This window comes from Neolamprologus multifasciatus, chromosome 18, assembly GCF_963576455.1.
Source record: "Neolamprologus multifasciatus chromosome 18, fNeoMul1.2, whole genome shotgun sequence".
Taxonomy (NCBI): domain Eukaryota; kingdom Metazoa; phylum Chordata; class Actinopteri; order Cichliformes; family Cichlidae; genus Neolamprologus; species Neolamprologus multifasciatus.
This window is the reverse complement of record NC_140456.1, coordinates 30,620,843-30,637,575: the sequence shown is the minus strand read 5'-3', so window position 1 is coordinate 30,637,575 and position 16,733 is coordinate 30,620,843. Positions and strand designations below refer to the sequence as shown.

The 16,733-nt window shown below is 38.3% G+C and overlaps 1 protein-coding gene across 1 annotated transcript in view; it reads left to right on the top strand.

Moving 5' to 3' along the window:
• Positions 1-4,645: 4,645 nt before the first annotated feature.
• Positions 4,646-16,733, top strand: part of ankrd33bb (ankyrin repeat domain 33Bb) — a 29,908-nt gene continuing 17,820 nt past the window's right edge. The window contains exon 1 of the mRNA XM_085142184.1: positions 4,646-7,151. Within this exon, the coding sequence (XP_084998310.1) occupies positions 6,657-7,151 (495 nt within the window). The 5' untranslated portion in view covers positions 4,646-6,656. The remainder of the gene's footprint in view (positions 7,152-16,733) is intronic.

The window sequence follows — 16,733 nt, the reverse complement described above, 5'->3', positions numbered from 1 at the left end:
TGAATGGGGCCAAGTATCGTGAGATTTTGAGCCAAAACCTCCTTCCATCAGTGAGAACTTTGAAGATGAAACGAGGCTGGGTCTTCCAACATGACAATGATCCAAAACACACCGCCCGGGCAACAAAGGAGTGGCTCCGTAAGAAGCATTTGAAAGTCCTGGAGTGGCCTAGCCAGTCTCCAGACCTCAACCCCATAGAAAATCTGTGGCGGGAGTTGGAAGTCCGTGTTGCTCGGCGACAGCCCCAAAACATCACTGCTCTTGAGAAGATCTGCATGGAGGAATGGGCCAAAATACCAGCTACTGTGTGTGCAAACCTGGTAAAGACCTATAGTAAACGTTTGACCTCTGTTATTGCCAACAAAGGTTATGTTACAAAGTATTGAGTTGTATTTTTGTTATTGACCAAATACTTATTTTCCACCCTGATTTACGAATAAATTCTTTACAAATCCTACCATGTGAATTCATGGATTTTTTTTTTCACATTCTGTCTCTCACAGTTGAAGTGTACCTCTGGTGCAAATTACTGACCTCTGTCATCATTTTAAGTGGGGGAACTTGCACAATCGGTGGCTGACTAAATACTTTTTTGCTCCACTGTATGTATGTATGTATGTGTATGTGTATGTATGTGTATATATATATATATATATATATATATATATATATGCGCGCCTGTATTAGGGATGCAACGATACCAATTTTTTCAAACCGATACGATACCGATACTTGGATCTGAGTACTTGCCGATACAGAGTACAAAAACCGATACTTTTACCACACACAAATGCAATGAATTGGAAGACAGGTTTTATTTTAGTCACTGCCGATAAAAAATAAAATCTTAATAAAAATGACCACAAAAAATTTTGAAGTGAAAAATAAGCACTTCTGTTAAATTATTGCAGTCTCCTCATTGTAATTTAACAAAATATCACTGAACTATTGGCACTGTCTCGAGCTTTCAGAATAATTAAATAAACTCTTCTGTTTGGAATAAAATAAATACAAATTAGGTTTGAGAATAAAATAAACTTAAATTATTGCAGAGTGTCCATATTGTAAACAAACAAACAAAATAACGAAAGTATTTGGCATTGACAAACAAACTCCTCATCTGCCCGTGGATCATCAGTCCACTGTGCCGTTAAATCAGGGACTGACATCGCGCACACACTGCTTGTCTTTACCTCTTCAGAAAGTTTTGGCACCATTATCTCCCTGATGTATAGGCGGTTGGGAATTTCATATCGCAACTCTAGCATGCTGAGAAGACTGTGCAATCCTATGTTTTCCACGGCCGGCATTGGCTGGTCATCCAGAGCGATAAAATGAGTCAGCGCCTCTGTTATTTTAACTGCCTGTGGATTTTCTCTTGACATTTTTCATCGCTTTTCCAAAACCTGAGTTAAAGTTGGCTGTTCCGGTCCACACTGCTGACATTTTGTTTAGCCTAGCTACAGCAGCCTCCAGTTTCTTTTTTTTATCTGGAGCCACCAGTCTCACTCATACCAGATACCAGTATCGGTATCGGTGCATCCCTAGCCTGTATATATATTGTGCTATTCTTAGTTGGTGTATTGTCTGTCTCTGTTAATGTTTGTTTATAATGGAGCACTGTAACAAAAAATAATTTCCCCTAGGGATCAATAAAGTATTCTGATAATGAGGACCTACCAGTACATCTTAATACACATGTAGATATTTGAAGTGGGCAGATTGGTCCAAATATCAATCGTATCAGTATCTCTCCAAAGGTTGATTCTGTTCATCTAGACGTAGCATTTTCAGTGGGAGAAACGTTTCGTCACTCATCCAAGTGACTTCTTCAGTCTCAACTGACTGCAGATTTCCCCAGTCTTATAAACGGTACATTTGCATAATGACTGAAACCAGCCCAGTGAAGGAACAGTGGGCTGGGAGATCAGTTCCTTCATCATGATTATGCAAATTCTCATGACCTTTGATCAACAACCACTGATCAATGGCCATGAGTACCATTCACAGAGAGTTGGCTGCAATCACAGCATTGGAAGATGGTGACAGATGTACCCTTAGGCCCAAATCGTATCAGTACCAACACTGGTATTTTATTTCATTTGTATCAGATCGATATTGAAATTTGAAGAATCACATATGGGGACCCTATCCTTAGCATCATCCTGTCATACCAACCCTCTTCCTGCCCTCCTTCATATTTACTGTATAAATACTAGTTTATTTTTTGTTTTTCCTTTTGTCCTATTGTCCGACTGTCTGCTTTCCACTAACCCTCCTCAGGTGTCCAGATCATCTCAGACTTGCCTCAAGGGCAATTATTGGTTTTACAGCAGTAGCATAAACAGTTTTAAGTGCCAAAGCCAAATGTGAGAACCTGTGTGAGACACCACACAGTCTAAAGTCTGTGTTATTAAAAATATATATATATATATACACAAAATGTGAAAGTTTAACTTCAGATTAAAAACTAAGACTGAGGTTTTGCAAATTGCATTTTTAAATAATATCCGTCTATTTTCGTCCACTTCTCAGGGTCACTGGTGTATCCCAGCTACCATAGGGTGAGAGGCTGGATACACCTTGGACAGATCGCCAACCAAACACAGGGCTTACACAGAGAGAAAGGCACCCATTCACACTCACAGCCAATTTAGATTTACCATTGAACTTAACCCACTAACTGCATGTCTTTAAACACTGGGAGGAAGACTCGTGCAAATCCAGGGAGAACAAGCAAACTCCACACAGAACGGCCAGGCCAGGTGGTGGAGTCGAAGGTATAATACAGAAATATGTGTGGAATCTGATACCTAACAGGTGTCTTCACCCGTCGCAGATGGAAGAGTTACTGTACAGTTCCTTGGAGAACAGTAGGAATGATTTCCTGAAGGCTTCTTTATGGCAGTGAGCTCTGCTGCCTCAGTAGTGTAGAGTGGGAGAGATGGGTTGTCCATGATGGAGAGCAGTTTGTTCAGTGACCTCCTGTCCCTCAAAGACTTGAACACATCCAAATTCTGACCAATGATGGTTTCAGCCTTGGGAAACAGGAGACAGCTGAAGTGCTGTCACTGATCCTGAGGAACTTCTCATTCAGCAAAAGTGATTGGATGATGTTAAAGGCACTGGAAAAAACAATTTCATTTAGATTTTTTAGTGCCAACTCACAACAGTCACCTCAAGGCACTTTAAATTCCAATTTAAAGAGCCTTACAACTATCCAGAGAAAAACCCCAACAATCAGATGAGACTTGGTGACAATGGGAAGGAAAAACTTTTAACAGTTAAAACATCTGGCAGAACCAGGCCCCACAATCACCTCCTCACTCCTGCTTTTCCTTCTCTCGTGTTGCCTCCAAACACACCTTCACCTCCCCTCTTCCTTTGTCTTTGGCCAACAGTTTCCACCGGCACTCTAGTGATGATCGTTAACCCGAGCCCCAACCAATCTGGTATGGAAATCTCATTCTTCTTCATCCGCATGTTTGGTTTGGCAAAGATTTTATGCCAGATGCCCTCCCTAACACAACTCTCCCCATTTATTTGGGCACTAGGAGTATACAGGCTTGTGGCCTCCCATGTGGTAATGTTATGTTAGAATTCATATTTTGGAAGTACAAAGACTCATTGCTGAAGAAACCCTTGTTCCAATCAGAGGGATGGCTAAGTCATGTTATATGACTACCCCTGCACGTTTCATGGTGCTACTTTGTGGAAACATGCAGGTGTTCTAAATATTTATTCACATAAATTTATTTCATAATTAAAACAACATCAATCACATACGTGAGTGTCAGCGGTTCAGAGCAGTCTAATTCCAAACTGGAATGATGTCTAAGGAAAAAAACACAGCTACAAAATAGGATATGGGGTTATTTCTGCCAAATCCAATTACCTTTGTGCTAATGCACAGTCTTAACAGGTAGCCCAAATACAGATTAGGAGCATATGCAGTGGAAACCTGATCTCTGCTGTCAAGCTAAATCTGATTTTCCCAACCTGTGCTTCATTTTTTAACAAGCACAATGGGCTCAACGTTTTCATGCCGATTAAATCATGGAGTAAGCGGCTGTGGTTCAGAAGAGATTAGCACTGTCAAAAAAAGCATTTCCTTTTCTGCTCTATTGTAAAACCTTCAGAATTCAGGCAGAAAACAAGTGTAAGGTTTCTGTGACAGATTTCTACTTTGCATAACAATAATTTCAGACTTGGAAAAAAAAGTATTATGCTCATTGGAAATTAAAACGGTTAACAGATGGATTTAACAGCTACAGATTAATGTTCCTGTGCCTGATAGAATTTCAGCTGCCTAAACTTTATCCTAATAATGTTACCTGCCTGAGGTACTGTAACCTACTTGGGAAAGATTGGACTACGTGGAATTAATCCCAAGCTGTCTGATACAGATGTCCAGATTGTAACCAAGTATACTGATCTACAAACTGGTAATGGGAGCAAATAAACAAAATTTAACAAAAGATGTTTCACTGTGTGGTATAATTTTGTATTTATTCCTTTATTTATCAATTCAATTCAGTTCAATTCAATTTTATTTATACAGCGCTTTATATTGTAAGGTAGAGCGTAATACATACAGAGAAAAACCCAACAATCATATGACCCCCCCTACAATCATATGACCCCCCCTATGAGCAAGCACTTTGGCAACAGTGGGGAGGAAAAACTTCCTTTTAAAAGGAAGAAACCTCCGGCAGAACCAGGCTCAGGGAGGGGCGGGGCCATCTGCTGTGACCGGTTGGGGAGAGAGAAGGAAGACAGGCTATAAGACATGCTGTGGAAGAGATTACTATAAGTGTACAAGAGCTAGCTAAATGGCAATTTTTCAGCCGTTAACTCGTTGATATTTCCAGCCACTTACAACTGCTGATAAGAAAAGTTTTGGATTAACAAAATTAGTTCACAGCCATACCAAAATGCATGCTAATCAGTATGCTTAGTAAACAGGTGTATCATGTGCAATTTTACCATGCTAACACAGTTAGTAGTGAAGGTCAATGTTACTACAACACACTGCATAGAAATATGTGCACAAAATGTTATTGTAGTTATTTAGCATGTTATTTAGCATTCATGTAAAATGATACGGCCATGGTGGTGCAAAACCGAAAGTAACAGTCTCACCAAAATGAGTTCATATTGACTCTTTGGTAGGTTTTTAATGTCAGTTGAAATATTAAAGTTGAAAAATCTAGTTAATCAGATCCATTTATTCAAAATCTGATTTTTTAAAATAGAAATGGCTTGGATCACATGACTTACAAAACCAAGCCTATAACTTAACCACCTCTAGACGTTGAGATTTTTCTCCTGTAATGCTATTTTTGATACACTTTTGTCCTTTGTCAGAGATAATGTATTTATCCAGGGAATGCTGGTATCACAAGGTGATGTGAATAAAGTGTATTGTAACAAACTAGGCTGTAGCTTAGTTGTTGTTGAAGGTGACATTCATAAACTCTCTTAGGCCTGAGTGATTCCAGTCCTTCCAAAGTGCCCTGTATACAAATGAGATCATGTGGCTGAGAAATCCAATTTAAGCTGGCAGTGTTAAGTGCAGAAGACGTTGAGAGCAGAGGTGGGGGAGATGGCGTCAGCTTGACCAGCTGCACTTGTGACACTGGGGTGTTTTCTTTTAAGTATAACATCTGCTACATTTATTTTCCATATGGTTTGTCTTACGTGCTTTCAATAGCCTTTCTTGTGGAAATAAAAGAGTAATGCTTATTTTGTTCTATTAAGAAGAAACCTAATTGTTAAAATTATTGAGTTTCAACAGTCCTTTCTATTTGTGCTTGTTAGTTTTAGTACATTGTGTTGAAGCAGAAGACATTCAAACGTCTTCGTTTGAACGTTTCTGGGGAGGTGAATGTAACCAAATGGTTAGAGCTAGAGAGAAATCTAATTGGATTACCACGTAGTACTTCAACAGAATCTCTCTCCCGATCCCACTGCTGGCGATCATCAAAGAAAACCCAGTGTTCCCCCGTGAGCAAACACGGGATTAACTGCTCAGTCGTGTCAGTTTTGAACCAATACGACCGCGCTGGTTCTTCTGCTTTCAAAAAGAAAACTTCAGCTTTAACTTCTAACCGAGACTTGGAAAATTCAAGCTGCATGTTGGATTTCCAGTGCAATGATCATACAATCTGATGAACGGGGCTGGTGGTGCCTTTGCAAAGAGTCACACGAAAAAGCGCAGTGGCTTTCGTGCATTTCAAAATTTTCTCTGACTTTTTTTGAAAATGCAAATTTGACAATATCATCAGAGAAAGATTAGGATGCTTTATTCTGCTTTACTATTTTTTTCATCACTTTAACAGCCCAGAGCAACTGATCATGCACACCATCAAGCCTTTGATGATACTGTGTTTTGGAGTCTTCGGGAATCCTAACCTCTTCGGCACCGACAAAGACTTATCAGTAGTGATAAAGGATCGTTCTTGTTTGTTTGGGAAATCCAACACAGCAAAAAACTGATGGAAGTCGGGAAACTGGCAGGATTGAGTTTCCTGGGGGGTAGAAGAAATCATCATATTTCAGAGAGCCAATGGACTCCAAGGTAATTGAGAATTCCTAGACTTCTTCTGGCTCCCACAAGGATTTTCCAAGAGTGTTTTGGACGGAGGAGGATTTAAATGGTGCTAATAACAGAGGAACAAGGTAAAGGTTCAAAGGTTCAAGAGAATGGAGTGGCTGGAGAAGTCAGAATTAGTAAGACTGAGTATAGAACCAATAACGTGGATATGGATATTCCTGTCATGTCCATCACCAAGGCTGGCAAAGACGACGATGAGAGTGAGGAATCAAGAGAGGCAGATAATGAGGAACTTGAAATCGATTACACTCGAAATTACTGGGAGGATGAGGATGATATCTACCAGGAATTTGAAGAGTTGGACTTTGAGACCTTGCCCGATCGCTCAGACACACAGAGCATTGCCTCAGATGACTCCTTCTATCCCCTCGACAATTCAGTCACCTCTCACATGCGCTACTCGTTTAGCTCTGACAGTCCAGAGCCCATCTCCTTCTTCAAGGCCTGCTGCAACAACAATGTCGTCATTGTCAAGATCATGATCAGACAAGGAGTGACTGAAGAGGAAGTGAAGGAGACGGACAGAAACAAAAGAGTTGGTATCTGTGCATTTATTAGAATAATGTCTTTGACAAAGTCTCACGCACCTTTTTATTCATAAATGTTTTTTTTATGAAGAAATTAATAGCAGTACAAATACAAAACTGCGCTGCTGTCTTTCAACGTCATTAGTACAGTTGTGTTCATAAGTACCTTTGCTTCTGTACATGTAATGTGTCAGTAGGTCTTACCTTGGTCTCAACTTAACTTTACAAACAATAACAAAACCATATTTAGGTAGACTGCTTGATAAAAAAAAAGAAGCATCTATTAAAAGTGTCTGGGTGGCTATCAGCACATAGTCTTCAAAAAGACATAAGAATATGCTTACAAGATATGCGATGACTCGTGACAGCTGTGCAGCACTGAGGTTTCGGTCATAATTCAGTTGTATACAGATATGATAGAACTTTGACAAACATTTCTGCAAGCACACCATTCACTGTGTCAGATTACACACCTCAAGCAATTTTAAATTTAAATAATTTGAAAGTGCAAAAACAAAATATTACACACCTGTGATTTTCTTATGACACCCTTTATGCCTGCTTTGAGTAAAAGAATGCTATCATCATCCTGCTCTATCACTGATATCTGGTTTTTCTGTCAGGTCAGCTGAGCATGGTCCAGCTCTTAAAACCCAGTAAGACACTGAAGGTCAGATCCTAAAGGAGGTTCAGAGCAGTTGGTTAAGCCTTCAGTGACAGATGGGCCAGTGCAGTTACAGTTACCGTGTCAGCTTGCCAACCTTGCCCAACCTTTTAAAGGCTTACTATAGAAACTGGCCCTACTCATAGCTTATTAAAGCTAATCAAATAACACCTTAATAATGAACAATATTTGAAACTATTTAGTTACTAATGAATTGGTAAAACCATGAAATAACCATGAAATACCTTTTCATTCTTGATAGATGTGTGACTTTTAGTTTAAGTTCTTGCCAATATCTCACCTACAGGTGAGGTGAGGATCTTTTTTTAAACCCAGTCACTGTCTCTTGGTCATTTTTAGACATCCCACTTCCAGTGAATCACTTCCACTTTACACCACAATTACTTCAGTTTCTTTGATTTTCTTTGTTGTTTTAGTGGCCAATGCTCGCGCCCACCTGTGAATTTAGAACAACTAATTCACAAACACATGCTAAATGGTAAGAACCATAGAGGCCGCTATGTTGTTGTTTTCCATATTCAGATGAAAAGGTGGAGTGCTAATTTCACCTGTTTGCTTAGCAAGCTGCACACACATATTGGCTAATTCAAAATCAAAGATTTATCACATAATTTTGTGACTTCAGTCAAAGGAGGTGAGGCCCAGCAGGCAGGAATGGTTCCAGCTGCCAACCATGCTGCCGACTTTAGTCAAAGTCTGAGTCAAAAATCTAATTCTAGTTTCCAGTTGGTTAAAAAAAATCTCTTTGTGTACCAGGCTGTTACACAAAGGCACATTTACAGCACATTAATGCTTTAAAGTTGGACATTTTATAACATGGTAGTCAATGGGATAGCTCACTTTGAATCCAGCTGCAGTTGACCACTGAAGGAAGCACAGTTCTTGGCGCTTTTGGCACGTTTTTGTTCTTAACAAAGTTAAGAAAGCTGTGTTTTATTGTTAATCTGAAGATAAATTTGAAAGTGAACTTATTTCTGAACATTTCTGCACACTGACCCTATGGCACTGGGTAGAAGATTCTGTATGTTCTGTTGAGCTGGAACACACAGAGGAGAGTAGTTCTGGATTAATGTGACGTCCTTAGGGTCGCCTTGATTATGAATGTGTTGTCATGGAAGTGAGCGAGGTGTTACTATCGAATTGGCTGACATCATCTCTATCAACAGCTTGCTTTTTTACCAAAACTGAGTATTATTCCAGCTGTTTGAAAAACGATTACCCAATGCCCTTTAGATCTGCTGTCTCTATGAGAAATTCTTCTTGGAATCACAACACTGTGGAGTCAACCCACTAACTGTTTGCACTTTTTGTGAAGCACAAAAGACCCAATTATTGGCATATGACTGCAAACTGGATCTCATCTTTAATATGTGTTGTGTTGGAAGCAGACTGGCCAGAGACTGCAGCAGAAACCTCAAAACCCATCTCAGTCTTCTTGTGCATCTACCAGCCCAAAACTTTGGCATTTTCTAACAAAAGCAAACTGAAAATGTGTGCACACTACAAATGGATAAAGAAAGCAATGACCCGTGGATTTTGTTTTTCTTTGTACAGGTAAGACATATTTACAAGGAAAAATCACTCATTCTGATTCTAGATCCTTAAACTTTTAAATAAAAATCATGCAAATCTAAACCTCTTTGGGTTTTGTACTGTTAATCAGAGAAAAACAAATTTAAATGAGACCAATAATCAAGGACATGTTTTGTGAATAATCAACACCAAAAATAATAGTAATAAAAATAATTGCAATCTTAATAGTTTAACTTCATGGCACTGCTATTGTCTTAAAGTTGAATAACTGCCATTACTTGCCTTGCAATCAAGTTCTGGTTGAGCAATAAAAGCTTCTTCTAAAGCAAAAACATGGATGATATTTTTTCATTGTTGTACTACACAATTTGGGAAAACTGATGTGCACAAAATGTCTCGTTGTCTTGACTGGACACAAACTACTATTACATGTGGTGTAACAGTACAGCTAAACTCTATTAGATCACATGATTTGTTTAGGCTGTCCAAATCTCAGTGAAATTATTAAAAATGAACCATTCGCATTCCATTACAGAATACATGACCTAAAATGTATTCTGTAACGTATTCCGTTACGTTACTCAATGAGAGTAACGTATTCTGAATACTTTGGATTACTTAATCATGCTGTTTACAATTACATGAATGTACTATTGCTGTGATTTATTACTGTTACTGAAGGTCCGCGGCTCCAAACCGTAGTAAAGGGACCTCTGGCTAATGGGGTTCTGTGTCAGGCTCGTAGCCGAAAACTAGCTTTACTTTGTTGTCTGGGTCAACTTTGCTAGCGAGAGACAGAGAGAGGTGTTGAAAGGCTGCTCCAACGGAACTTATCGTTTTTGGAGGAAAACACAAACACGGTGTACAGTCGAGTCTTAATAGCTTACTTACAACTGGGCTCGTCAGGCACTCTTCTTGGCTGCAGTGGTTATTATTATATTTACATGCTTCCAGCTCCCATTTTTGCTCGATGACAGCTCGTACTTTTCCTTTTTCTCCCTCCCTCGCTCACAGACACATAACGTGTATGGCAGTCCATTCTCCCTGCAACACGAACTACACTGCCTATGATGCTACATTCTTTAGAGCTATACCCAGTGGCGTGTCCAGCGGGGTGGCCTGGGGGGGCACAGGCCACCCCCCAACCAGACTGGCCACCCCAGGTGCCACCCCAAAGGTGAAACAATAAAATTCAATCAAATATCAAATGTACGATTATGTTTTCACGCTCAGATATCCGAGTGTAAGTGAATGCAGCATCGGCTTCTGCACTATGTGCATCACGTTAGCAAAGGTAGGAGAGCCAAGCACGAAAGAGGCACCACAGGAAACAATTTTTTGGTGAAAGAAAATGAGGACAGAATAAATGTCCCGGTAAGTAATATTAAGTTTGTTGAGTTTAGTAAACTTCGGTGAAATTAGAATACCAAGGAAAAAATAACACTTAAAGAATTATTGCAGCCGTCGAATATTTCAGACAGTATTCTACTGAGGGGAGCTAAAATAAGAGTTATGAGTTATAAGATATAATCTAAGTCGTAACATTGCTGTATGGAGCTGCAGATTTGGTTGCAGGTTAACATAGCTGGACTGGCCATCGGGCATTTTTTTTTTTTTTTGTAATGGCATGAACAATGAGAGGTGGTGGATTGGCCAGATGCAGGTCGATGTGTAAAAACAACTCAGTTGTTTGGTGGTGGCTATGGCGGAGCTTCCACAGAGGCAACAGGTGGATGAGGGAAGGGGAGGCAGGAGGAGAGCCCCGAGGCAGCCACCAGTCCGAGTGTCAGGTGAACTGAACTTCAGGTAAGTTATGACCTGCAGTCTATCTGGGTCAGATATAAAGCAAGTTTAGGTGGAGTTTATTTTCGTTGTGCTGACTTTTTACAGTCAGTTACAATAACTCGTACTGGTATTGAGCTGAGAAGAGACGCAGTTTGTCCCGTACTTTCGCTATAATGAAAAAAAGACACAAAGCTGGAGTTATTCTGTCGTTATGCTGCACAGCTGCCTCTTCTTCTCTCATTCTCTCCCCCTGCCTCTCCTGTTGCGACTTCAATCATGAAACTGATCAATGATCAGCTGATCGGCTTTTCTCTCTTGTTTGTTTATCGCCCACTTTGCGCCAGAAAGAGGAAACCAGCGGATGTCACGCTAAACAACAACAGCACGTTTAAGCTTGATCAGCTCTTGTTAGAATTTATTTAATATTAATTTCTAGTATCAGCTGATGTTTGCTGGAGCCACAGCTGTAAAAGCTGCTGGTCATGATGTCGGTTTGGTTATCTGGTGAGAAGGAAACATGAAGATGAAACCAGGAGATGTCCTTACTGAATCATCAGAGCTGAACAGATGATGGAGAAACAGGTTTACCTTTTAGGTGACATGAATGAGTTGAAGGGAAGTTATGAACTGTTTCTGAGAGACAAATAACACCAGGATCCTTTTTTTATGTAGCTGATAGCTGTGCAGGGGCAGATCTAGCAAAGTGTTGCCAGGGGGCCAGGTAGGGCATTAACAGGGAGAGGGGGGCACAAAGAAATACTTTTCTTTCTTATTCTCATTTAAAATATCTAGCTTTTATTAAATAATTATCTAAATCTTACAACCAAAGTTTTTATCTGACGTAAAATGTATAGAAATCATACATATACCAACAAGACAGCGTACATCACTGTCACAACAGCGTTTGTTTTCATTCAAAGGCTTTATGGCTTTAATACCTGGTGGGCCGGTCTCTAGTCAAAATGCCCGATTTTCTGTCCCAGTCCAGCCCTGCAGGTTAATACTGGCAGTGTTACCATGCCAGCTGACTGTATTTCATCATCAGCCAGTGTTGTTCTTTATCAATATTACCAAAGTTTACCATAAGGCAGCATAGAAAGTATTTACTTGCTTTCAGGTTTTATTCAAATGTTAGTCTTTTCAGTTGTTTCCCCACTTTTTTCCTGTTTCAAAATCAAACACCAGTTTGTGAGAAGATTATCTTCTTTTTTTAAATAGGCAGATAAAGTTTTACATTGGCATTGGCTAATTTGTCAATTGTTTGTTACAAATGTTCGTATTTTAATATTCAAAAATGTTTTTGCCCAAAACATATGTGCACTACATGTCAGTAAAACTACTATGAAAATATTGCTGTCCTTGAATGCTGAGTAAACACTGACAAAGCACTGATTGTATCTCTTGTACTTTATCAACACAGTATCTAAAAACTTTGCACCGTAGTGGTTAAAATCTCATTCTAATAAGAGTTAAAAGCGCATTCGGTTATTAGGTTTATAGGGTTATTGAATTATGGTTAACAGTTGGTAGAATTTTTTTTAAACATTATCTGCCAATTACATCTGCCATCCTTCTCCAAATCTGTGCCCCTACCTGGCCCCCCCCAACAAAAATTTTCTAGACACGCCACTGGCTATACCGGGAGCATTCTGCCTATTAGCTTAGCACAACAACAACAAAAAGGCCTCTCTCACCCAGGAAACACGCAGAGAGAGCGTCACCCTGTAACCATGGCAACCGTAACGCTGCCGCCTGGAACAACAGAAGTAGGTGTCAAACAAAACCCAAACAGTCCTGACCTGCCACAATATGAAACAGGGAAGTACCGCCGTGTAATCCATTTATTTCAACAAAGTAACTGTATTCTAAATACCACCTTTTTAAACGGTAACTGTAACGGAATACAGTTACTCATATTTTGTATTTTAAATACGTAACGGCGGTACATGTATTCCGTTACTCCCCAACACTGACCATTCGATATAGTCAGTGTCTGTGGATTACTCCCTTCTAATTGGTGCTGATAGGACAGATATTTAACACTGTAAATAAAATGTAATTACATATTGCAAGTGCCTTTTCTATCAAACTGATTTCAAAAAGAAAACAAAAATATTGAAATCAGATCTACAAACTATCTGTAGAATATCAATGCATTTCACAATGAATGAATGTACGTAATCTACAAAGTTTTCCTATAAAATGAAGTAGCACTACAAAGAAAATACCAATTTAGCTGTAAGCTGAGGGATTTCCTGTAAACTGTGGACTCATTTGTATCTTGGTAATCACGTCTGTAACATTTAAGTTTAGGTCTACATCGTCAAAGCTTCCAAGCCTAACCATAACTGTAAACTCAGGTAATAAGATTATGTTTGTTTGTTTGTTTTTAAAAAAAAAGTTGTTCTACCAAGTCTGCACAGGAAATATGTGTTTTTCCAAAAAAGTAAGGCTTAAGGTAGGGTTAGGGTTATCAGTTATATGATTTTGACTTCAGGAGCGATGAAGTTGACTAGAATGACTGAAACAGGAATGTAGCAATCAGTGATCTGGGATCTTTAAGTATTCTGCATACCTTACAATCAGGAGCATCTTTGAGTTTTTAAGTAATATATCCAGACGAGAGTTATTTGCTTGCCTGGACTTTCAGAAGTGCTATCACAGCTGTCATGGAAGATGGCAGGTGTGCTTTTATCCATTGTGGTTTAATGTTGCTGTCTTACACGCCTCTCTGCAGCTTCTCTCCTCCTGCTACCCCCCCCCCCCCCAAAAAACAAACAAACAAACAAACAAACAAAAAAACCCATCTCCATAGAGACTGTGTCAGCTCCCAAAAAGACAAAAAACAAACTAAAAACCAGCAATAAACAACTTAAACATAAACAATTACAAAGAAAGAACAATCCAGTATCCACATCTGAACCAAAGAGTAAAACAGTGAAATGTGGATTATTAAATATTAGGTCTCTCTCCTCCAAGTCTCTGTTAGTACATGACTTAATAATTGATCAACAAATTGATTTACTCTGCCAGGCTGCCAGGCCAGGCTGACAAAAAGTCAGAGCTCTTTTGAGCCAACCATCCCTTTAACATTAACTAGTAATGACTTCATGAACTTCTTCACAAATAAAATTTTTATCATTAGAGAAAAAATGACCAATAATCATCCCACAGATGTAATATTATCTACAGCTACTCTTAGTACCATTGATGTTAAGTTAGACTCTTTTTCTCCAATCGATCTTTCTGAGTTAACTTCAATAATTACTTCCTCCAAACCATCAACGTGTCTTTTAGACTCCATTCCTACAAAACTGCTCAAAGATATGGAACGCCAGGACTGCCATAATGAATTAATTAAATACACCATTAAATAATTAATTAAATGTGTCAATAATTAATTAAAATGGGAAATAATTAATTAAATAGTTATGACACATGTAATTAATTAATTAATTATTGACACATGTAATTAATTATTGACACATGTAATTAATTAATAATTGACACATTTAATTAATTATTTATGTATTTCACATTTTAATTAATTATTGACACATTTAATTAATTATTGACACATGTAATTCATTAATTATTGACACATGTAATTCATTAATTATTGACACATGTAATTCATTAATTATTGACACATGTAATTAATTGACACATTTAATTAATTATTTATTGACACATTTAATTAATTATTTATGTATTTCACATTTTAATTATTGACACATTTAATTAATTATTTAATGATATATTTATTTATTTCATTTTGGCAGTCCTGGCGTCTATGGAACGCCAGTATGGAACGCCAGGACTGCCAAAATGAAATAAATAAATATATCATTAAATAATTAATTAAATGTGTCAATAATTAATTAAAATGTGAAATACATAATTAATTAAATGTGTCAATAATTAATTAATTAAATGTGTCAATAATTAATTAAATGTGTCAATAATTAATTAAAATGTGAAATACATAAATAATTAATTAAATGTGTCAATAATTAATTAATTACATGTGTCATAACTATTTATTTAATTAATTAATTCCAATTTTAATTAATTATTGCCACATTTAATTAATTATTTAATGGTGTATTTAATTAATTCGTTATGGCAGTCCTGGCGTTCCATACAAAGAAGTCCTGCCATTAATTAATTCTTCGATCTTAAATATGATCAACCTATCTCTAATAATCGGCTATGTACCACAGGCCTTCAAGCTGGCTGTAGTTAAACCTTTACTCAAAAAGCCATCTCTAGACCCAGCAGTCTTAGCTAATTATAGGTCTCCAACCTTCCTTTCATATCAAACATCCTTGAAAGAGTAGCTGTCAAACAGCTAACTGATCATCTGCAGAGGAATGGCTTATTTGAAGAGTTTCAGTCAGGTTTCAGAGCTCATCACAGCACAGAAACAGCTTTAGTGAAGGTTACAGATGATCTTCTTATGGCCTCTGACAAGTGGACTCATCTCTGTGCTTGTCCTGCTAGACCTTAGTGCAGCATTCGATACTGTTGACCATGATGTAACACTGGTGGTGCAATACTAGTAGTGGGCATGTAAGACCTGTTAGTGTTACTTCTTGCCTTCTTTGCCTGTAGTACGGGCAGTATAGTTACCTTTAACCACAGTACGAGGACAGAAGGGAAATATGGACCAGATCAGACAGGTTCTAGATTCGTAGGAGCCAAGGGTGTATGACAACAGAGGACTTGTACACAGTAGGTGTAGAAAACACAATTGCATTTATTAGCAATTATTAAAGTTTAGCAGGTTGTGCACATTTAACAAAAGTAGAGCGCGCTTTTTGAAAACAAAATAAAATAAACCCCACAAATAGTCGACCCAAGGATATATTGTCTTTTGTGTCTTTTTCAAAGTCAATTTCAGTCTTTCAATGTTCACTAGTCAGTCAGTGTGTTTGTAACCAGTCGGGTTACAATCTACCAGTTCATCCGGCTCTTTGGGCTGGGCTCGCCATACAGTACTGGAAAAGGGATCCTCGATTCTTCTCAGGTCCTCAAAACCAATCCAATCCAAATAAGCAAAGGGAAAAAACCTGACCTGGGGACCAGGCCAGAACACAGTAGTTCAACATTTAAGCTATCATATCTATAACTTATTATTACTACTGGTTGCTTGTAGTGTTTCTAAATTTCTTTCAAAATATTCCATGTTGTACAACAAATTATTCTCATTTCAAAAGGGAGAAAGTGCATAGGAAACACACATTTAAAATAATACAAAATAGCTCAGCAGTGCATTAAAAATACACATTGGCTTGAGATTTATCAAGTTTCAGCTAGGTAAAGTGCAAGTGAAGGCACTTAGTTTCACGTTGCTAATACTTAGTGTGCAGAACTATAATTAGCACCATGAGAAAAGTGAACATGTGCTAACATAACAACTTCGCACAAAACCATACATTATACATTAATACCACAGTAATGTGACATAAACCTTTAAAGAACATCTCGTATAAAGTGCAGCAGACTCAGTGCTAATTGCTTTAGCCTCGGAAAAGGCACTTTCATTGCAAAATGGCTAACGGAAGTTAGCATTGGAGCTAGCGGC